The sequence below is a fragment of the Chroicocephalus ridibundus genome, chromosome 7 (genome assembly GCF_963924245.1).
Source record: "Chroicocephalus ridibundus chromosome 7, bChrRid1.1, whole genome shotgun sequence".
Lineage (NCBI taxonomy): Eukaryota > Metazoa > Chordata > Aves > Charadriiformes > Laridae > Chroicocephalus > Chroicocephalus ridibundus.
In genome coordinates, this window is record NC_086290.1 from 314,073 (window position 1) to 338,711 (window position 24,639).

The window sequence follows — 24,639 nt, forward strand, 5'->3', positions numbered from 1 at the left end:
GCAGCGCCTCTGCCCGGGGCGGTGGCAGGCCCGTGTCCGGGCGGGGCGGGCGGGGCCGGGGTGCTGCCGTGCCCGGGAGAGGCGGCGAGCCGGGGTCCCTGCGGCCGGCCCCTCCCCTCAGCGCCGGGCGGGCGGCGCGGCCCGCGGCTGCCGCTGCGGAAGGTCCGCGGGGGCGGCCGAAGCAAGGCCCTTCCCGGGTGCTTGACCGAGACCCGCCGCCAGAGCCCGGGTGAGGGACCGACCGCCCCCGGCCGGCGCCTCCGGAGCGCGGCGTGACGGGGTCCAGGCCGCGGCGGTGGCAGCGGTAAGGGGCTGACGGTGGTGCTGGCACCGCCCCAGCGTTTTCCGTGAGCAGCTGCCTGTGGGCTAGCGAAATTGTAATTCTAGAGAAGGTAATGCTGTATCGCTAAGCGTCTCTCTGGTGACAAACGCTCCGGATCCTCGCTGCTCCCGCAGCGAGTTTAAACTACTGATACCCGAAACCTCTCATTCCTAGGTTTGCTTTTCTGCAGTGAGCTCCTGAAAATCTAACAACGAGATTAAGGTGCCTTTTTTAGCCTCATCTTTCCAGATGTCAAGCTTTGTCTGACTCTGGTTTCTCATAGTTGAAGGAAGTACGTTGATTTTCTTTCTACAAATGAGAGATGCTGTTGACACTACGTAATCTGTTTAAAGGTTGTAAAGAGAATTAGTAATAAAACTAGGAGAACCTGGAAGCTAAAATAGAGAGTATTAAAATACCTGATCTTTAAATTGGCATGCCAAGTACTGCCAGAAAGGAACAGTTATTTTTCCCTTATATACTTTTTTGTCTACATGCACACATATATACCTGTGTATGCATGCATATACATTTATACATATTTATATGTCCACATATATACAAACATATGTGTGTATGTATAAAAATATGTAAAATATGTATGCATAAAAATGTAAAAACAATTATGTGTGTGTGTATATATATATAAACACCTGTTTGGGGTTGCCTCTTAGCTCTGAAATTACTGTTCAGGATGAAGCACTTAAATAATAGTCTGATGGTTTAGATAAATTAACTCAGTGTAAATTGCATGGCTGCTTTTGTTCAGGATAAACAACTTTTGAGAGTTGTAGGCACTTCCTTTTGGCTCTGTCCTTCCTTATTCTCGGGAAGCTTATCTGTGATCTGCAGCATGGGGAGGAACAGGTTGGAATGTACCTTTTGGGGGCTTTCTCAGACATCAGCAATGTAAATCCCTTGTCTGATGCTGAGAGCTAAACCGGTCCCAGCAGTCTTAAGTACAGGGAAAATGTGCAGGGAGTTCATATTTTCTTTTGTTGCTTAATGCAAATGCAATTTCTGGAGAGGTTCAGATCCTGATCACCCTCTTAATATTCACATTTTGATTTCGACTTAAATATGTTGCTCAGTACGTGGTGTTTGATTTACATGAAAATTGGGGCAACACAAGATTCTTGTTGGTCTTAGTCTGATGTTTTGCTGTCACTAATGTTGCTGCCTAACTGTGAAAGCTAGCAGAAGTTTGAATTTGAATATGATATTCGTGCCTGGAAAGGAAAATTTATCTTGGACTCTGGTCATCAAATCTTAGTGCCCATCTATGTTAGACCTGCAGCTTTGAATTTATTGATTAGTCTGGTTTTATTCTAAAGTACATATACAATTGTCTTCATAGTTGTATTATAACAAGTGCTCTAAATGCTGTCTTTTTAAAAGGAATGTAACAACTGTTGAATCTGCAAACTGCAAGGTATAATTCATTGGAATGTATTTCAGCAAACTGCAGATTAGAATAATTCCCAGGAATATTTTTGATACTACTTCTTGATTACTTTTTGTGGGTTAATGATGACATACAAACATACTTTTTTGGAGTTGTAAGCGGGAAGAAAAAGAATGCCAAATACACGCGGTTATAGTTTCTGAAAGTGTTTAAATAAAGGTGTAAGATTATTTTTTGTATAAATGCACTTGGTATAGCTGAAGCATTGCTCTTGGGTCTATACTGTACTAATTGTTTTCTGTTAGAGCAAAGGATAGTTGAGGACATGTTTCCTAATAGCAAATTAAGGCAAATAAAGAGCGAACAGTGTCTCTGACTGCTTCTGTAGGACTCTCCTACAGCATTGGTTGCTGTATAAGCAGAGGCATAGCATTGCTGAGAGAGGATGTAAATGTTCTTTTTAATATTTGCTGGTGAGACACTGGAACAGAGAAGCTGTGGATACCCCATCCCTGAAAGTGGTGGGACTTCGAGCAAACTGACCTAGTGGAAGATGTCCGGGCCCATGGCAGGGGGTTGGACTAGATGATCTCTAAAGGTCCCTTGAGCCCAAACCATTCTATCATTCTATATTCCTTGTGCAGCCCTAATTAATACAGTTGCCCATTTACTCTGTTGTGTCTAGATGCAAATAATAACAAATTTGAACAGTGAACGTCTTAGCATAATTTAAATAACTAGAATAACTGGGTTTGCCGCTGTTCTAAGACCAAGTAGCTACTACATAATCTTGCATGTTGTACTGCAAAATCACAAGCTGGCATTAAAAGTTTAGATATGTTAATTCTGACCAAGTCATAAACCCCTGATCTCATTGCTGTGATTAATCTCTGATTTAAGTTGAAGATAAAACAATGTTTAGATGAAAAATCTGCCTCTGCAAATGTATTTATTTTTTTTTTGTGAAGAATGTGTCTTCTTAAGGTACTTTGTTTCATTTTTGAAATAGGAGAGATAAGTCTAACTGTTAAACTTCTTTTCAGATATTTTTGTTGAAAGTAAATAAAATGGCAACACTAGTTCACACTTTAGTGGACCATAGTGATGATGTCAACTACTGTGCCTTCTCATCATCGTGCTTGGCTACTTGTTCCTTGGACAAAACAATTCGTGTTTACTCTTTAAACAACTTTACCGAGCTTCCGTACTCGCCTTTGAAAGGTCATACATACGCTGTCCACTGCTGCTGCTTCTCTCCATCAGGACGTGTTTTAGCGTCATGTTCAACAGACGGCACAACCATGCTCTGGGATGCTGGTGATGGCCAGGTGCTGGCAGTGCTAGCGCAGCCCAGCGGCAGTCCTGTCAGAGTCTGCCGATTCTCTCCTGACTCCACGTATCTCGTGTCAGGGGCAGCGGATGGCAGCCTCATTCTTTGGAACATGCAGTCACTGAAACTCTACAGGTGAGTGCCAAATATTTTTTGACTGCCGTGTTTACAATGACAAGAATATAATTTAAGTAGTATGCTGTACTGTGTACAGTGTACTGTACTTGCAGTCTGGTATATCAGTCAGTCAACCACTGATTGATATCACAGAGAAACAGGAATAAGATTTAGAAGACAAAAAGATGAGAGGGAGAAGAGCTGAATCTTTTTCTTTTTAAAGTTAAACAATGCAAACTCAAGAAGCTTTAATTTTTACTGAGTTATCTTTCATCTAGATACTGATTTTTTTTTTTTAAAGTTTGTGAGAGTTCATTGATTTAACATGAAATCAGGATGCATTGCATACTGCATGCATCTGGTTTTTAAACAGTGGGTCAACAAACTGTGATACATAATATGCAGTTGGTGGAGCCTGACTGTGCTGTGTGCCTTATGTTGCATTACACATAGTGGTTTTTAATGAAGTATTTAATTACAAGGCTATTTGGAGTCCAGGAAAGTCTTAGAAGCTTGATAGTAATCCAGCAATCAAAGAGTTTGGAAACTGTTGACATACGCTGAAACCCTATGGTTTAAGACATAACAGTGACAGAAATGAGTATGGGAGCTGAGTGAGTTAAGTACGGCAGTCAGCTTTTCACCTCGCTTTCCAATAAACGTTTGAAGCAAAGCAGATGAGCATTTTTAGTCATGTCGCACAGTCTATGTTTCAGTAAAGTCTTCAGGCCAGTTGTAACCTGTACTTAGGCAAGACATTGTGTAGGTTTTAGAGCAGCAATTACACCGTCTCTCTAAAGTTAGGAAAGAAATTAGGGATTTGAGGGAATTGATGAGATCTTTCACTCAGGATGAGGGAGCAGCCATTTCTAAAAGCCAAATTTGCTTTGTTTTGGTAATCCCCTGTCAAGCATGTTACTGCCAGGGAAAACCCCAGAAATATTAAAAGGAATTTACTACAAGTATAGGCTGTTAATATATGTAGTGATGTATGGTTTAGACCTACATCCTTAATTTCCTGCTAGTTGAAAGGTGGAGGTATAATGACTATGTAGAAGCTATATTGTTGTTTTCGGCAGAAATTATTCTATTTTGTGTTTACATAGTAAAGAAACAAGAAAGAACTTGAACATTCCAATCCTGTCCACTTCACTTTTAAAAGTTCATTTCGAAGTGTTAACATGCCAACAATAGTCTACTTAACTTTAATGGTATATATTTTGGGGTATGTGTGTGTGTATATATATATTTGGCTGATGAATTTTTTTTATTGTTACTGTCACTTGTAATTGCAGATAGAAAAGTGCACGTGTCCTGTCCTGTTTTCTTAAAGCTGAGATCAAGGGTACTTAAAAACGTCAGAAGATTTTAGTTAACCATCTAACGTCAGTCTGTGGTACTCTGTTTCTTTTGCAACAGTTGATAAAAAGAGAACACAGAATACCTTTTACCACGCTGTTGTGTCACTTGACTAAATATATGGATGGTAATTACAACAAAGGTACTCAGTTACTTCTTATCAGCTCAACTGTTGTAATTGACTGTCTGTTCAAATGGTGAAGTAAGATGGCTATTTTAATCATCTCTATGATGGATGTGAACAACATGAAAGCAAGTTAATTTATGTGTATTTCTTAAAGTATTCAGTATTCAGTAGTTCCAATGCTGATGGCCTGAAAGACTTAAATATATACTCTGAAAATATATAGTACTATTGATTTTATTTTTAGTTTTCAAAGCAGCATCTGCAGGTTTTTGTGTGAAAGCAGGAAAGTTTTAAAAGCTGCACTAAGGAAAAAGAATTGTACATATAAAACTGGGAAGCACTGTAGTGTATTTGATAGTATTCTTAATGATAGAATTAAGGGAGTCAATGCTTTTTTGAAGGTCCTGTGTCTGATTAGAGAGACTCTCAGGAAAGTTTATTGATTTGTCTTCTCTGTCATTAAGTTTGACGCCTCTGGCAGTAAATAAAATTTCTATCAGCAAAGGAGAATGAGCAGCTGTTCTACAAAATACAATGGCAGAGTAAATAAGACTGACGGTTTCTTGTTGTATGACTTGCTTTCGGCTGTGATTTTTTTTTCCTGTGCTTAAAGATTCAACTATGCATGCTGGGCTGGATTTAGTGTCCATTAAAAGGAGTGAGACACTTCATTCCAATTGACTTTAGGTTGCTATCAGCTAACCTAAGGCTGTTGGGTTGACTCTACTTCCTTCCTGAGGATTGACCACGCTTCTATATCTGCTAGGAATTTTCTGTTAAGATCAGTTTTACAAAGTGCTTTGACTGACTTAGTTAAAATGTAGAAATCTTTCTTTTTTTTTCACATTGCTTTCTCTTGTGTATGAGTAGTCCAAAATTAACCCCGTATCATAAACCACGAAGTATTCTACTTAGCTACAGCTTATCAATGGGTTAGTGGGTGTTCTGTTTTATCCCATTTGTGTACATGTAAGTCTGTGTTATGATGGTTGTGTATCTGTCTTTGACTTTTAAAATTTATCCAGCCATAGAATTTTAACAATGCATTGTGCCTTTCAAATGGTAAGTCCACGCAGATTGTCTTTAGTTTAAAAATTAATTTATCATTCAGTTAAAATTATTGCCTTGGGGTGCCATCTCACATTTTTCCTCCTGCAGTCAAAGAGTAGCTCCTGGTTCCTGCAGTTGTGTTTATTTTGCATCTCTTTCCGCAGTTGGTGTGAGTTTCTCTCCTTTATATTACCAAGTTCCAAAGTGCAAAGCTTGTAACAGTTTGGCTTATTGTAACAGATTGCATTTTAGAGATCACTTCTTCAGAACATTACTTATTCTAAATTCAAATCCCATGTACTCTTGCTTTTCAGATCTGGGAATGTTAAAGATGGTTCTTTGGTGGCCTGTGCATTTTCTCCTAATGGAAATTTCTTTGTCACTGGATCATCGTGTGGTGATTTAACCATTTGGGATGATAAAATGAGATGCCTGTGTAATGAAAAAGCACATGATCTTGGCGTTACCTGCTGTGATATTTCTTCACAGCCAATTTCTGGTTAGTTACTTGACTCATCAGTCAAGTCATTTCTCTCTAGCTCTTGTTTTCATATTCTTTTTGTCATCAGTGCTCAAGATACTGATGCTGATGTTTTAGAATATTCTGAATATTCTTAAGTAAAAGTTGTCATCAGGTTGATGATGAGGAACATGCTTGGTCAACGAACAAGGTGATTAGCGTGCTTATGATAGCTTTCAGTAGCTAATACTCCTGTCGGGGGTTTGGAAAACATTTGGGCAGTGTCTGTAAGTGAAGCCTACCTCCCGGGGCTCACAAGGGAGTCAGAAGATGCAGTGCTTGATTACCATTCCCACTTTACTCTTTCATACGTTGGTTCCCCAAGGAGCAGGACTGGATTAAATCAATGCAGAGAACTGTACACCTAATAAGCTGAATGCTTGAGCTGTGGGATGTGAATGGATAGACTCTTTTCCTGCACCTGACTTTCTCAGTTGGAGGAATTCGGGGGAGCAATAAGCCCAGAGTCTGATGTGTCCCAACAAGATTTGGTACTGTTAAATGTCTTACATCTGGTTTAGCTGACCTCACTGTGTAAGTTGCATTTCAATTTTGTCATTATGTGCTTGTTCCTTCACAGTTATTTTCTTTTGAGAACGAAATCTGATATTCTTGCATATATTTGGGTATTGAGATCAAAAACATAAGGCGTGTATAACGTAGGATTTTCTCTGGGCTGTATTGCACATTATATTCAGTTCTCATTCATTTCACATTTGTAAGGCTTTCTGTGAAACTAAAATAATTAGTTTCTCTATATGCAAAAACTTGTATACTGAAAATTGCATATTTAAACTTCCAGCTATCTCACGGAAAGTTTTGCATTTTTGTGTATAGCCTTTTAAAATTCTTGTCGTGATTTAACCCTGGTGGGCAGCTCAGCCCCACACAGCTGCTCGCTTACTCTCTCCCAGTGGGATGCGGGAGAGAATCAAAGGGCAAAAGTACAAAAACTTATGGGTTAAGATAAAGGCAGTTTAATAGAGAAAGCAAAAGTTGCACACACAGGCAAAGCAAAGCTGGGAATTCATTCACCACTTCCCATCACAGACGGGTGTTCAGCCATCCCCGGGGAGGCCGGGCTCCATCACGCCTAACAGTGACTTGAGAAGACAAATGCCTTAACTCTGAACGTCCCCGCCTTCCCCCTCCTTTCCCCCAGCTCTTTTATTGGGCATGCTGCTGTATGGTCTGGGACATCCCTTGGTCGGTTGGGGTCAGCTGTGCTGGCCATGTCCCCTCCGAGCTCCCTGTGCCCCCCAGCCCAATGCTGGTGGGAGGTGAGGAGCGGGGTAGCCCTGGGGACTCTGCAAGCACTGCCCAGCAGCGACTAACACACCCCCATGTTATCAGCACTGCTTGGGCCACTGTCCCAAAAACACCATAGGAGCTACTATTCCAGCCAAAACCCGTACAGTTGTGTCACAACACAGGCATTTTCTATAATTGTGTGGGAATACTGAAGGGTTGTATGTCTAAGCTTGTATGGTGGGAAGAAACATTTGCACAAACAAAAAGAACTTCTATTTGAAATATCCTCGTACAAGTTAATTGCAGTGCAGGAAAGTGTCATAGCCAAACAACGTAATATTGGAAATTCTGAAATATTTATAAGAGTCTGAAAAGCTGAAAGGTTAATTTGTATAAATTTTTGTTAGGCAAAAGTGTTTAATAAAGGGTTAGAAAATCACGTAATCATCTGCTTTTGATGGAGGTTGGGAAATTGGGCAGAAGCCTCATTGTCCGATTTAGGACGTAATGGTGTAACTTGTGTTAACAACCTTCCAGGTCTACTTTTGTGCATTCCAGATCTGCTATGGGGATAAAGTGGTCTCCATACAGATATGTAGGCTTCTGTTTTTGGAGCACACATGAGCTGCTCTTTCAAAGGTACCAAAAATTATAACTGAGCAGCCACTCTCATCTTTCAGTGCTAAACACAGTAGTAAGTACTGCTGTCTGTGTACCACCTTGGCTAAGAAGGTGGTACCAGAGCAGGAAGAAAGCAGAAGAAGCAGCAGAAAAAAAGCAGGACAGAAGCAGGAGAAAGCTGAGGAAGTAGGATGTGAGCATATACTTCAGTACAGAGAATTAGTGACTGACAATACCAAATCAATCAAATGTGCGTCCACTGAAAGGTGTAGGGACAGCAGTGAATTAATCTGCCATAATTGAAAGGGGATTAATCTTTAAATAACACCTCTAGATCTTTCTTGGTGAAAATACTACCCAAAAAACTCCATTGTGGACCAAGGGTTGCATCTGAGGGAAGAGGAACATGTTGAAGCTGAAACAGATCGGGGTGTAATTTCCACCATTCCGTTTCCTGTTGTGATTATTCTCTTGGTTTAAAAAAGTACGTTGCCAGCCCTTCATCCTTCTGCCCTTCTGCCAAGATAGAGAGAAATAGGCAAGAAAGCAAGTATTTCCTACAGTGTGGGGATTTTTTAAATCTGGTTTATGATCATACTTAATTTTACTTAAGCCATATGTTATTGAAAATCAGCATTTTTCCTTTCTGTGTGTTGCTATTTAATCACCAAGGGTTGAAACTTCTGGGATTATTGGCAGATTTAACACATACAAAATCCATACAAGTAGTGTTTATCCAGTACAATTAAAGATGGTTTTACATTAAGACTCTCTTTACCTGCTTAATTCAGAGCAAAATTAGAACCAGGGTTTCTGCTTGGTTCTTTGTGCTTTAGACTACTTGTAACAGATGATTCTCCTACCTTTAAAGTGGATTCTGTCACAGTTGCATAGAAGCTCATCAGATCTAGAGCAGTTGAATGCTGTGTGGGCTTTCCCATCCAACTGAAAACCTTTGGTGCTGCCCTCCTCCTGAATAAGTAAACTTCAGTGAAATTACCTACCAATACTGGTAAAAAATTGGCAGATCTTGCTAAAATTTTCTAGTGAACCTCAGTGGAAGACAGTGTAGTCCTCCTCCCAAGTTATCCCAGAATGCTCTGTGTGTACAACACGTTAATACCCCATTAACAATTTGGTAACTTGTAAAATAGTGTCAGAGTCTGTGCGTCATGTCAGAATTCTCATCCAGACCAAGTTTCCAAGTACCGTGTTCTTAGTTACCAAGAAACATGTTTTTACAACATGATAGCTAATGCGTGTTACTCATCTCTCTGTGAGACCCAAATCTTACACTGTAAAATCCTAGCAAAAATGATGCACTTTGATGCTTTAACGTTTAACAGATTTGAGGTAAGTCGTAAGATCTGTCACAGTTGTAGTAGCTCTGACTCTTCCTGTGAACAAACAGGTCTACATCTACTGGGATTTTATTGTGATAACCATATGAAATTAAAATATACTTTGTGTAGTGGAAAAATGGAGATAAAATCTCTGGGATTATTTTGTAAAACACTTGACAGTAAACATTTTGACAATTCTGGTAAACTACAGAGCTGGAAATATGAGCCCTCAAAATGTCTGTTACGATTTTCTGATTTCTTAATCCTGGTGATTCTTGTAGGAATTCTAAGACTTGGTACTGGCAGGGGTAATGCCACTGAAAGATTGTTATGGTGACTCGTGTCAGGCTGATATGCCAGCTCAGTGGACTAGAAAAGGAGAAATAATTTGGCATAGAATTTAAGAATAAATAAGAAATAATTCGTCATGGGCTGAAACAGCACATTTAGAATGGAACACGGTAATTCAGAAATGTTCATATCCACTGAATACAGAGGGGAAAGCTATAAAACTATTACTGTTGTATTTCATCTTTAATGCAGTATTTCTCGAGTGGTTGGCTGGACAGCAGTCATGAAACATTACTTAGTTTATAAAAATAAAAAATGGAACATTTAAAATTATGAAAATAGCCTGTCAGATACTCTCAAATTTTGTACATGTGTAGGTGGTTGAGTTTGAGAACTACTGAACTGTAGAAGAAATGGATATAAGCATATAATTTAGGTTAAAAGACTATATTGTTGCACTCAGTAGATAGAGAAATCGAACATTTATCATCAAGAAAACTTAAAATGTGAGGCCAGTTCTGGTCTTTATCTGCTTGTTCAGGAAACAGTGTAATAGTGATGCCTATTTCTTACTTCTAAATGGGTTTAGGACTTCTGCAATTGTTTTTATTAACACTTTTTAAAAGTAGTACTGACGTTAAGGAAATTCACCAAATTCCAGTGTAAGGATGCTGATACAGTTTACTGATATACCGTTATTTTCAGTGCTTCTGATTCCCATTAATATATTTGAATTTTATCAGATGGTGAACATGGATTCACGTACTTCCAGATGGCTTCTTGTGGTCAAGACAATCAGATCAAACTCTGGCTTATTTTGTTTGCGGATTTCTTAGGTGTGTATAGTGATGCTTTTTTCATATTCCATTGTCCTAAGTCTTTAGTGACAGTTTACATCCAACTTGTCTTACACCTTGTCAAATAGATACGTATGTAATAATTGACTTTTTGTATTTTTAGGTGTTGAATTGAAATATAAATGCACATTGAATGGACATTCTGCCCCAGTTCTGGCTTGTGCATTTTCTTATGATGGGCAGATGTTAGTTTCAGGGTAAGCAGTATCTTTTACTTGCTTAAATTTCATGCAGATGGCTGTCCAGGTTCACGCTTCAGTGTTGTAAAACAGAAAGTTCAAAAGAGTTGGAGATTTCAAAATATATTTCCAATAATTAAGGAGTAGTTCTGTGACTGGCAGAGCTATTGAAATGTGTTTCTAGTAGGTCTGTGTCTTTTAGGTGATTGACTTTGAAATTTAGGACATTGCAAGCTCTGTTCTCTTGAGTATTGTAATTCATGATTTCCTGGTTTTGGGACATTTATGTGGCCTTTCATGCAGATACTCTAGCATCTATGAAAAATACAAATCTACATTGCAATCTTACCATCTCTTTGGGACACCATTTAGGATTTCCTTCTCACTCATGCACTTTCAGGAACTTTTAAAAAGTTAAATATCTGGAGATTTTTGTCTGTGATAGATTTGGTTGAAATTAAAAATGCCTTCACTGATCCACGCTCAAAGAGTATGGCAACATAAGCCTTTTTTCCATAAAAAGTGCACAATTGAGATAACTGCATACCAGTGGTTTTGATGTCAGCCCTGTACAGAATAATAGTCAAGACCCAAATTAATCATGAACCATCAGTCAGAGACTAGTATTATGATTAGTCTTGGTTAGAGGGTGATAAGGGAGTTGGTTGCCAGTGTCATTGCAAGGTCACTGTATTATGCCTGAAAGGCCCGGGAGGGTGGAGGTGATAGGAAGATTCCTGATGACTAGGAAGATGCAATTTACCTCCAAGAAGAGCAAGTAGAGGATCTAGAGAACTACAGGCCAGTCGGTGTAATGGCAGTCTCTGGGAAGGGTATGGATCGAATCCTTGCAGTGGGTTTGGAAGCCATTCCCAAGCACAGCGTGTTGGGGACAGCAGCAGGAGATGACCAAGGGCAAACTGAGCCTGGCCAACATGGCTGCCACCTGTGACGAGAGGCCTGTTGTGTGAGCGAGGCGGGAGCAGCGTGCGCTTTACACCTCAGCTTTAGCCAGGCTTTTGACGTGGGCCCCCAATGTAGTCTTAGAGCCAAACTGGTGAGATACAGATCAGAAAAGTGGACGCAGTAAGTTGTGTGGAAAAATGGTGGGACTGTCGGACTCAGATGGTTGTTGGTGGTCATCAGCACGAAGATAAACTGGCAGCTGGTTACTAGTGGCTTTCCTCAGGGATCAAGCTATTGAAAGAGGAAATTATAAATAAATTAGATATTATGATTTATGTTTTTATGACTATTAATGGATGTATGTTTTTATTCTGCACTTCCCATGAACAGTGCTTGATCACTTCTAAACTGCCTAAGCAGTAACTTGAAATAACAAATACAATGATTCAACTCTAAATTTTAATTGTCTTTTTTACAAAGACTTTTTTAACCGAAACGGAAAAACTAACGTCTTGCGAAGGAAAAATAAAAATTATAATAGCCAGCAGATAAACTTAAAACTATGCAGACCCCAGGATACAATAGCTTACTTCGGCATTTTGCTTTGTATTCTTTTCAAGAGAGTCTTTTTCAGTATTTGAAGTTCCTTATGAATGTTTGTGATCTGGAGTTATTTTATTTTCCATTAGACGTACAAATTATTGTTTTCACTTATATTGTCATAAGTGAAATGTCTATCCCATAAAGTCTTTCAGGGAGCACTGCTGTCGCGGTAAATAACCATGCAATTTGTATTTCATTAAATATGTTATGCATTGATTGCATTGCACCACTGTATATTATGTATGGCATTGCACTACTTCCTTGCTCTGCAAGGTTTCAAAAATAACTAGAAGTGCTGAGAGCAGATCGTGGATACCCAGATTCTGTGCATCTGCTTTACAGATACTGCTTGCAAAGACATAAAGTAGATATGGTACAGACGATGGGGAGCACTGGGAGTGGGGCCAGTTTGTGTAAACGCTGTGCAAATCCTCCACATCAGGGAAACTCTGACTTGCAGAGTTCTCGTATTTAACTACTGTTTTTACATCATGATGGAGGTACAGCTAATCAGTGGTGATCTTTTAAGATGGGAATGGGTAGAAGGGATTTAAATATCTAAGTTTTCATAGAGTGTGTTAAGAAATGTTGGCTCTTATTCTGTTTGTGGAAAAGTTTTTTTTTCTTCCTATTCTTAATTTAAAATAATTTCCTTTTTCCTCTCTGCATCATTTTAATGTTGATGTGTTGGGGTTTTTTTTAAAGGTCTGTGGACAAGTGTGTCATAATATATGAAACTGTAAGTATAGCATAGTGCAAGATCATCCATTGGATTGTTGTCTTGAAATATCAGCACTGCTTCTGCAGTGCCTTATCAAACAAATATTAAAAAATAGCCACTCTGTAAACCCAAAATATATACTGTGCATTTGGGGGGGGAGGGGGATTTGAGGAAAAATATCTCTTGAAAATTTACCAGTCTTAGTCACTTTTTATTTACGTTTCTTTGAGGGGTTTGTTATTTCACTTCTCTACAGTAGACTATAAAAATATAAGAGTAACATAGAAGCATAATAATTCAAGAAATGTTTTTCTGTTAAATACAATGTATTCTCTTTAAAATTGTTTAGGCATTTTCTATAATACTATTATTACCTCCTTTGTGGTTCATCTCTAAGTGGTATTTACCTTTAGTACTTTATAGTATTAATAATAATTTTGCTGAAAATGAAGGATGAACAAATTTTAAACTTTTCCAGCTGGCTTTGCACACGCTATTGTATTGATACAACTTTTCAGTTAGGATTAAAGTTTTTCACCAAAACTACTAATTTGATGCCTTCCCAGTTTTTGACGCAATTATTTTAGTAGTTTGAAGCTTAGACAGATACGTAAGAAGTCCCCTAGATTTTTAGAACTTCAGAAAACTGAAACATGCAGAAAACCAAAGCATAAGTATTTCTTAATACTATTTGTCACCTTTTCTGGCCTTAGGTTTTTACCAAATGGGACAATAACTTGTTGAGGAGAAGTGGGGACAATAGACCTTCATGGGAGGGAGAGATTTCAACCTAAAATAGAGCACTTTGCTCATGATGGAGAGGTCAAAAAACTAGAGTGCTGACCAATCAATTAGTGATTCAGAGTAACTTCACTCTTCATCTTTCCAGTCTGTCTGTACCTGTCAAAGGAATAGTATCTTTCATAAGAAGGAAAATCTTTCAAATCATAAGTTAAAACTTATGGGTTTTGTTAGGGTTTTGTTTTTTAGTAGCATCTAGTGGCCAAATAGGAGAAATACAGGTGTAAGTAATTATTAGTCCAACTGAAGGATTGTATCATGAAGTCTGTTTGAATTTGACTTGCCTCTTAGTAATTTCTAATCCTGGATTTGTAGATGAAACGTTTTTACCCACATGAGCAACCAGCCAATATGGTTGTAATTAATTCAGTTGGTATTTCTGAATTGTTATGCTGGAAGTTCCATGGTGGCTGGTGGTTGAAGGACAGCAGTGTTCCATCAAATTGAATAGGGTGCTTCAAGCAGGAAATCCAGGTTGCGTTTCTGACTCTGCTGCTGATCAGCTTTGGCATGGTTGTATAACTTCTCTGAACGTAACTTCTGTCATCGTCCAAGAAGCAGTATTATTCCTTATTTTGAAAGAAAGTATACAAATGAATGAATATTCTTGTTGTTCTTTAAAGATTTAAAATCACAAATATTCCTTTACAGACTACTGGCAATACCCTTCATACTTTGTCTCAGCATACCAGGTAAGAATCCAATATGATTGTTCTGTTTTACTGTTAATAAATTAAAGAAATTAAATCTTTTCTTGTGAATTTTCACACATCTGTTTTTATTTGTAGATATGTTACAACTTGTGCTTTTGCACCATATAGTCCCTTACTTGCCACAGGTTCAATGGATAAAACTGTGAACATATGGCACTTTGACCTTAAGCAGCCCTGTGCAGGTTAGTGTGCAAACACCTTCTGAAGATGCAAAACCCCCCACTTTTGTTTACATGCAGTTAGTTTGTAACTGAATGATTATGTGCACGTTATTTATCTTTTCTCTGAATTGATCTTGTTAATGTCCTACAGAGGTATTATCTTTTTAGTTTTTTAAAGAAAATATATACTAGGAGTATATTTCTGTATCTTCTTTTCTGATATTCGCCATTTCTTGCTCTCTGGACAGCATTTAAGAGATGAATATTCCCAGAGCGCTGAAAGACTTTGGACAAGTATCACAAGCAATGAGTTAAACAGAAAATATGCTAATTGCAAGCATAATTGTCAGCAAAAAATACAGCTTACCAGTTGTTATATGAAAAAAACTCCAGGATAATTAATGTTACAAAATATATCAGCACCTAAAGTATGTGCAACAAAGGTACATAGATCTTTTTTCAAAGCTCAAGAGTAAATCTTGATTTTGTTCTGCTTTTCTAAGGAGGTATGAGACTTGGTTTCAGTGTCTGCTGATGCTTTTCTGTCTTTTAGTTCAATTCAAATTTGACAGAAGTGTAGGCATCTGAGAGAAAATTCCTCCAAACTTTGAAAATTGATAGGTAAAAGACAAACCCAAATTATTTCCCCCCACCGAAGTCATGTCTAATAATGTTTTTTATCTTTTCTTTCCAAAGCAAATACTGTAGAAAATGAATCTAAGGTGGCTGTTGAGGACTGGTCAGAGGATGATGTTTCAGCCTGGCTTTGTGCACAAGACTTAGCAGACTTTGTTGGGCTTTTCAAAAGGAATAACATTGATGGCAAGGAACTACTGAATCTTACTAAAGAAAGTCTGGCTAATGAATTAAAAATTGGTAAGAGTATAGAAATCCAAATAGTTTTTAATCTTTAGAGTACATGTGAAATGGTGGAATGAAAGCGAGTCAGGAGTTCCATACATGGATGTGTTTTCCTCTGAAATGCGTTTTTATTTCATTACCAGGGCTGATAAAAACCCCTCATGTCACATAATCCACAGTACTTCTTTGGGGTGTTTGCCTATACCTAGAGACATAAAAATGGGCTTCCACCAACAATGCCATGTTAAGTGATCTTACCTGCTTTTGTTTCTGTTTTCCTTTTTAGATCTTGTGTTGTTAAGCTGTGGAAAAGGAATTTCAGCTTTTGTGTATACTTAATGATTCTGACTTTGGTAAATAGGGTACTCTATAGTTTTTCCTATCAGTCTGCAAAAGTGCCATGTTTATAGTACTATGTGGTCAACTACTTTGAATTTAGCAATGAAATTCTTCAGTGTACTGTTACCATAATAGAAAAACACAAGGTATGTTCTAGTTTTTACTTATTTTGGAGATTAAGCATTTGATGTTGACATTTACTGAGGATCAAGCAAAGCTTGCCTGGCTCAGACACTTCGTAATTCGCCAGGTGTCCTAGTTGATAAATCGTCCTGTCACTTTATTACAAAACTGTGATTACATTTTAGGAGGAATCACGAGGAAGTGCCATATTAGTAATGATTTCAAAGCGGTAATTCTGAAATAAGAAATTTAAGGATGGTGAACCACACTGGAACTTTCTGAATATAAATTCTCTATTAATTTTGATGGCTAGATTTAGGTGTAAATTAGGTGCTGGTATGTTTGCCAAAGTGAGATCAAGTATAGCAAAACACTGAGTAAGTTAATATACCTTTTAAAAAGTACAGTTTTATTTCTAGAAGTTAGTATTCTTCATTGTAGGAAGACTGCTCCCTTCCTTTTTTGTTTTGTGTGTGTGTTGCACTGGTCTGTATCGCACCATAGTATCTCTGTTTATCAGCTTTGTTGAATTCTAGAAATCAAGAGAGATGCTGGGAATCTATCAGGAATTGTTATCCATGAAAGACACTTGGCTTCAGCAGTTTCTGCACACATTTTCTTTAACTTTGGAATAGCCTAAAACTCTGTTGCAGCAATCACCAGCTGAGGCTAATCAAATAATGCTGACTATAAAGTTAGGTGAGACCTGAATGCAGCGTGACCAGTGATGAGAACTGACCTGCTAAATATAGCATTCTCTATGGGGAAAAAAAAATCAACAAAAGCATATGTTGCCTGATTGATAGATTTGAAATGACTATCAAGAGCAATTTCAAACTCAAATAACAAAATCTGAGTTGTAAAAGCCCATTCTAAGGCAGGCTATAAGATGCAAACAGAGCACATGTAGAATACAGGCTGATTATGGGAAGCTGTTGCTTTCTGGCTTTTTCATTTGCTGTAAAAGGATGCAGTGAGGATTGATTGCACGTATGAGCTGCAAGAGCTTCGGTATGTTCTTTCCCGTTATCAGGTAAAATGCTCATTGTTCTGTCTCTGTTCTCAAGACTTTTGGTCTTTTGCAGTGCTTGTTCTCTGGTAGGTACTTTAACGCCCATCATAACACCCATTATAGAATCAGAGTCAGATTTTCACAGGTATTGGGCAGCTGCAAGAAATTTTTAAAAAAGCTCTAACTGAAATCACTTACTATCTTAATAAACATAAGCTGCTCCACAAATATGAACCAGCATATATGCAATGTGAAGCAATGGGTTACACTTCAGTGGTTATATCAACATTTTATGTGCTACTCAAAGTCGACAAATAAAATCATTCAAATCATTCAGTTCTGAAGTTGTAAATGCTTGTGATTCTGCTTCTAAATATCATTCTACAACTACAGTTGGCACAGAATAGAAATTACGGCCTGATATATTTGACTTGAAGAATTGTTCTCTGTCTGCCGTAGCTCAAGCATTTACCAAATAGGAAAATACTATCTGACCAAAACTTACATGCTTTTCAGTGTAATTCAAATTCCAGTTTAACTAAATTTTAGGAGTCCATCACTATACAAATACTTGAATGAGCACATTCTTTCTCTCCTTGATAACCTGTTTTCTTTGCTCTAAAAATGCAACATTTACTAGTTCCATAAGATCTTGCCAAAGAACTCTTGAGCATTTTTCAGACCGTTTTACTTGATGATTGACAGGATAGGAGCTTTTTCTTTTATTTTTTGTTAGCTGCTTATTTATTGTCCTGTTAGTCTTTGCTTTAGCTCTGATTTGCATTTAATAAAAAGGGTATCCTCACGCCTTTGAAGGAGTTTAATCCAAGAGAAAGCGATCAGCAAGTCGTTCACATAACATTTCATTAGCTTCTTTGTTTTTGACAGCTTTTTGAAAGAATGCTTCATTACCATGCAAATGGAACTAGCCTCTTTCCAACCTAATTGTCGTATAATATAAATAACACTGTATTAAACTCTGTAAGATGTTGTGCAAAAGTGAAGTGACCATTATATACGTTCTAGCTGAAAAGCCTGTGTAGATTCAACAGAGTTCAGGATTTCTTGTTCGCAACAGCCACAATGACACATTCATTGCACTTCTGTGACGCGGTTCAGTCTCTGACCGAAGGAATACGCTGCTTCTTCTAGTGCAGAAGAGACAATGGGGGTATATTGTTCCACGCCTGCATACTCTTTTTTTTCCTACCAGAGTTACAGAATGTGTTAACGTAAGGTGAATCTTGACTTCAGTTTATTTGCAGAGGGTGGGCAGGAGCTGAGAGTAGGTCTACTTTTTGCAAAGCCACCCCTTCAGTTTAGGGGCTAGTGCCATACAAAGTATTTTGTAGTGTAATTTCACAAATTGTAAAGAAGTTGGAGGCATTGCAAATACTTTCCTTTCTTCTGCAGCACATTGAGGACGCGTCTTTTCATTGACTCAATCCTGGTTTTGGTTAGGTATGTAAAGAGAACGGATTGTCTTAAAGACAGTTCAGCTCTCTCCTCACTTACTGCAGGGTGTCCTTAGAACATAAGACAAGGATGACTGTGGATAAGCTGCATTTTGAAATCATCAAAGATGGGGGGTTTTTTCTTCCTCTTTTGGTTTTAAGGTTTCACTCTAGGTACATACAAATAGTATGAGTAAGTTCTTTCTCGTTTCATGTCTCTAGCAAGAAACTCTGGGTCTGAGAATGAGCTTGAAAACACCACTTTGGAGCAGAATTTGAATCACTTGATTCACTATGCCTTACATGTGTACTGAAGTGGGAGTAAACTTTGGGGGAATTGCCCAGTGTAGATTACTTTGCTGTGAGGGCGGTGAGCCCCTGGCCCAGGCTGCCCAGAGAAGCTGTGGCTGCCCCATCCCTGGAGGGGTTCAAGGCCAGGTTGGACGGGGCTTGGAGCAACCTGGGCTGGTGGGAGGTGTCCCTGCCCAGGGCAGGGGGTGCCACTGGGTGGGCTTTAAGGTCCCTTCCAACACAAACCATTCTATGATTCCAAGATTAAACAAAAAATTGCACGGACTTTGCCTATATCAACAAAATCTTATTTTAAGTATTCTTTTATAGCTAGCTTTCAAAAGATTATGTGTCATGGATAATTCTTTAATCCCTGACTAGAGATTTAATCAGGAGGTAGTTAACTGATGTGCAGAGTGGATGCAATAATCTTTAATCTGTTTGCATGAAAGGAATTTAGGAAAAATTGACCCTGTGATGAAGATTGTAGAAGATGCCCTCAAAATCCAGTTGTAACTACAGAATTATTTGGTTCCTTGTATACCTTTCTTTCCTTTGGTTATATTCTTAATTTTTCTTAATCCCAAGCAGATCTTGCAGATTTTTACAGAATTGCCATGCAAACTCTTCCTAAGAGTAAGCATGAACTTTTATTGTATTTCAATACTGTAATCCAGTTCTTACATTGTCTTTATCTTTACATATGTCATTATATAGTCCTTATTAAGGAAATGTAGGTTAATTTTTTTCTTTTGCATGTTTTTCTTACAATGTGACATCTTTTGTCTTTGCTGATTAAAACAACTTGTGTATTAGTGTGACTGAGTTTTATCACTTTGCACGTGTTGTTTGAGGCAGATGATGAATTGTTCAGTCAAGCTGGAAGCACTGGTATGTTAAGGCCAGTCTGCAGATGGAGCAGAGCAGTTGGTTGGAAGACTGTCGTATCAACTAGTAGGAACTAGTACTTATCACTACTAGATGGGAAGAAAAAATAGTGACATGTTACACCCGCAGGTTTTTTTGACATAAAGCAATTTTTAAAAGGAAAAAGGGTTTATGCTGCTGCAAGATGAAGGTTACGGGTATCTGGGATGCATTTCCAGTTTTGGCAGGTTGAAATTGTAGTGTGATGGTTTATAGAACTATAAAATTACTTTTCTGGTCAGATTTCTTTTTTCCTCTTCTACTCACAAGTAAGCTGGAAAGAATGGCTGCTGTCTCAAACACAGATACAGCTCTTTTTTCCAGATTCACAGCTATTGTATAATCTCAGTAAACAGGTAATAGTACTCAAATCAGTTTGGGGATACTTAAATAAACTTGTGACCCTTCATGGGGGAGTAGGTGTTAACCGTTATTCGTGATGCCTTACCTGATCATGAAAAAGAGTTTATACCACAATACGTACATTGTCGAGAGAAGAGCTTTCAAGTCCCACAAATGTCAGTCAAAGTATTCTTCCTTAAAAAAAAAAACGCAACCCCAAACTAATGCAATTTTCACAGACTCAGACAAAATAAGGGCACCGAGACACCACAGGTCATTTTTAGGCAAAAGAGATTGATTGTATTTAATTGAACTGAAATGAATTAGTTGCATCTTTACCGAACCCAAAGATTCTTACTGCTCACAAGAACAGGCCCCTCTTCCCCTAGCCATCCCCACCACTGGATTTTATTTTTTTAAGGGATTTTGTTTTCTGCCAAGAACCAGCTCTGCTACCTTCCCTTGCAATAGTACGTATCTAATTTGAGAACATTTGTAATAATATATTCAAATACCATCAAATTACAAAATAGCAACTGTGAACACTAAGTGTATGTTAGACTGGAGCTGTACGTCAGTATAAAGGGAAGGGTGACGAGGCTACCAGGCGTCTTACTCATGTTTTCTGAAAACAATTTCTTCTGAAATGTCGTTCTACTCCCCAGCATGTAAGATGGTGTTCAGTTCTGGTCAGAAATCGCATGCATTTTTTCAGCCTGAGTTTTCTGTTGGATACAGCTGTTTGTTTTGTTTTGTTTTGTTTTGGATCGAGCTAAATCAAATATGCATTGTTTTTGTTTACATGGAGTGAGTGCATAGTGCTTGCACTGCTTTCTGCTTGGGCTGTCTTGTTTGATAGTCAAATTATAAATGTAAGTCATTTAATATAGCATGTTTAATAATAGTAAGTTAGCAGCATTTGTGCTATTATATCTAATTCTGTGCCAAACATTTAAAAACAATACAGGGAGTTGAGAAACTCATCAAGATACTCTTACTTTGCTCTCTAGAGCTGCTAGAAGAGAACTTAATGTTTTCTGCGATTAGTTTAGCAGTAGCAGTGTTCGGTGGGAACAATCTCATGCATTGTAATAACAGAGCTCTGGTTACGAGACCTGAACAACGGGTCGTGGTCCGTGTGTATCGTGAGGGATTCGGTACGTCTTACCCAGATTTTTTTAAGGTTTATCATAGTCTTGCCAAGGAGATTGTCTACAGTGAGGCGTTTTTTTAATTTATTTTTTTTTAAGAACGGACAGTTGGGAGTAAATGAAGTTTTATTGATACTGTGTGAATGAGAGTGCACCTCGTTATAAATGTGATGGACTTTTCTGTGCAGAGGAATGCCAGTGTACAATTTAATTGTAAAAGTTATTTCCATTTTGATACAAGCATTACCCGAGCATTGATGTGCTGCAAGTCTAAGACCTTATCTCTTCATGAAATAGAACATACCACAATGAAGGGTAATTTGCAGGCACAGTGTACAAACACACCTTATTGTTGTATCGAGGCGTTGTTTGAAGACAGCAAAGTTACTGTTGATGCGTCTTCACTTTATTGGCTCGAGTGCCCCTGAGCTAAACAGTCTGAAAGAAAACATGGCAGCATTTATACCCGTAATGGGGACCCTGTGCCAAGCTGCAGGGCAAAACCTGGTCCGAGGTGACGAGTCCTCAGGTGCGTTGCTGGTAGGTTGTCTTCTGTTTGGAGGTGACGATGGCACGTGTACCTTCACACGGTTACTTCAATAGTTGTTTCAAGGGAGAAACACTGCTGTCTCCCACTGTGTGGCAGTTGTACCTCCCGTTAGCTTTGCATGTGCAGTGAGTGCGATTCTCCTGTGCATCAGCTAAAATACAGTTCTGCCAGGTGGCCACGTCCTTGCGTTAGTTTTACTCTTTTGTTTGCATTGCTCCCCAAAGTTGTTATTTGCCAGCAGGCATGACCTGCTGCAGCTGAGCTGTTTGTAACGGTGGCCAGGGGCGTCTGCGTGTTTTTCTGTGATAGGTGGGGGGTGGCGAGACGGAGCTGTCTCCTGTAACACAACTGCTAATTAATGCAAGACCTAACCTCTTTGCCTTACATGTCTGCGTTGTCCACTTCACGTATGGATAATTTTTCAGAGTCACTAGGCCGGCGCAGTAAAGTCCTCCAGAAAATTGAAGAACTGAGGATGAAAATGACCTCTGTTACTGTCCCTGATGAGTTTTTATGTCCTATAACAAGGGAGCTTATGAAGGATCCTGTCATTGCAGCAGGTATGCCTTTAAATTGACTGAAATGAATTACTTAAGGGTATGGGAACACAAAAATTGGCATATCTTATCAGTTGTAGAAAGATAAACTATTCTGAATAGCGGTTGCAACAAAATAGAACTGTGGCAAATGTTTGATTTGCCAAATTACATCTCTGATACGGAGAAAAATACTGTATCAAGCAATTCCCTTAGTGTCAGCTCTGCTGATCAGGCTGTATAGATGATTTTTAAAATGGTCCTCCCTCTATGTGTCCTTGCAAATATAATTACAAACTTAAGATTGCATATTCCTCCCTGAGCACGGTGCAGCCTGCAGCAGTGGGAGCCACAGAGCTCAGGCAGCTTTTACTTCAGTTATTTAACACGGGAATAATGTATTTTGGTACTTTGCAGTCAGAGATAGAAACAAGAAACTACCCTGAACTGTTTATACTCATGGTCAGCTTTCATTGTGGGGTTGGTTTTTTTTACTATAAAGTGTTCTTGAAGTGAAAATTATTTTTAAAACGTTACTAAAGATCTTTGGATCCAGCTAAATGGAAATGTTTGTTTAAATTGTGATTAAAATCTAATGGTTTTATTAACCAAAGGCGTGCAGTAACTTTAATAGCAACATGCCTTTTATGCATTTTCAGTATAGCACAGCTTTGATTATTATACTGGGTTTTTTTCTCTTGGCCAGGAGTTCCCACCCCCCACCCCCAGGCATTTTATTTTTTTTTTAACTAACATGTGGGTTTTATTACCAGCCCTGTTTCATGTACTGTACTGGTTCAGTACCCTCGGGCTTTCCTGCCCCATTGTCCTTAACTAGCAAACCCCAGCAGTGTCACGTATTTCTCTAAGTACTGGGGCAGGGGCTGGGTATGACCCACAAACGCGTGGTGGGGCTCCCCCATGGGCTGTAGAGGGACGCGGCACGCAACACAACCACCAGAGCCGAGAAGCTGCAGGTGCAGGCACTGGGATGAGCATCGGCTGATCGCCTTTAAAGGAACCTGTTTTCCAAGGCCCCGAGCAGCACTGTTGTTATAAACACCGACTGTCGATGTTGTTATAAACGCTGATTGTCAGTGCCGTGTCCTGGCTCGTCACCTCCCTGGTTTGAGGTTTCTGTCAGTCAGACAGGGAAGGCTGCAGGCGCAGCGACCTTTGGCAGCAGCGCTGATGATTGCTATTTACAGCCTTGTAATGAACTTTAGCTGTACTGGATAGAATTCCTTAACCACAAAGAAGGACACAGGAAGACTTTATGTAGTTTGGGGCTGTTTGTTTAGCACTTGTGCACCCTAGTCACAAGTTAATGCACGAAGACAGCTTCATCCCGTGACCTGATCAGAGCCAAGCCCTTGCGTGGGAAAGGGCTGGTTTAGCACGTGTCTGCCGCTCGCGACATCCCAGCCCAAACCACCCCCGCACAAGGGCAGCCTTTTGGCAGGGCCCTTTCCCCAGCCCATCCTTACGCCACAGCTGGCTCTTGGGGGCGGTTTCAGACACAAATCCGAGAATTTTTCCAACAATACGCCGCTTTATCGTCGTCAATGAACTGATGCAGCTGTAACTGACGGATACATTTGCAGTGCTTTCTAAGACAACTTGTACTGGTTAGTTTGCTGAGTACGGTATAATTTAATATCTTCATCTTAACAATGCTGTATAAAGTTTTATTGTAATGCATTAAACCATGTAATCTGAAACAAGTATGTATGAGTTTATGGTAAAGCTTTCACAGACCATGTAATTTTTCTGTATCCCAAATTTCCTGTTTGGGAATACCAATTCCCTTTTAAATGTAAATAGCTAAAACTGTACAGTGTAACAGGGCCCAAGCAGCTGAAATATAAGCTTTTGATGATGGTTTTTTTGTAGATGGCTACTCCTATGAAAAGGACGCAATAGAAAACTGGATCAGCAATAAAAGACGATCTAGTCCCATGACAAACCTTCCTCTGCCCTCTCTTGTGCTTACACCAAACAGGACACTAAAAATGGCCATCGGTCGCTGGCTGGAGACGCAGCAGAAACACACTTACACCACTTAGTTGTGAAGGTGTTCATTAAAATCAATTGAAATTAAGTTGTATGAAGCTAAAGAAAATAATTGTATCATCAGAAACCACTGGAAGGAAAGCATTATGTTTCTGTTCTACCTGTGGCTGTCATTTAAATGTTTGTGAGAAAGTCTGCACTGTTGGATGCTCCCAGAAAATTACTGAAAAACTTCAGTTATTGGTAATTTCTGTTTAAGATGTGCAATTTTTCAAATAAAGTTTTCTTAAAATTTTCACTACATTTATGAGTTCTGAGTCTTGGTTTTGCCAAAGTTAGTCTTTCAGAAGCTAGGAAACAGCA

At 38.9% G+C, this 24,639-nt stretch overlaps 1 protein-coding gene across 4 annotated transcripts; it reads left to right on the plus strand.

The window, feature by feature from the left end:
• Window positions 1-7: 7 nt before the first annotated feature.
• On the plus strand, window positions 8-24,579 carry WDSUB1 (WD repeat, sterile alpha motif and U-box domain containing 1). 4 transcript variants are annotated; one of them, XM_063342688.1, is made up of 11 exons: window positions 8-392; window positions 2,771-3,192; window positions 6,025-6,209; window positions 10,480-10,572; window positions 10,697-10,790; window positions 12,987-13,020; window positions 14,455-14,495; window positions 14,592-14,698; window positions 15,374-15,553; window positions 22,153-22,287; window positions 24,157-24,579. In XM_063342688.1, the coding sequence occupies exons 2-11, from the start codon at window positions 2,795-2,797 to the stop codon at window positions 24,327-24,329; spliced, it is 1,440 nt and encodes a 479-aa protein (XP_063198758.1). In that variant the 5' UTR covers window positions 8-392; window positions 2,771-2,794; the 3' UTR covers window positions 24,330-24,579. The 4 variants fall into 4 exon arrangements, with proteins under 4 accessions (XP_063198758.1, XP_063198757.1, XP_063198759.1 ...); XM_063342687.1 differs by having other exon boundaries at window positions 8-304; XM_063342689.1 differs by having other exon boundaries at window positions 8-229.
• Window positions 24,580-24,639: the final 60 nt, after the last annotated feature.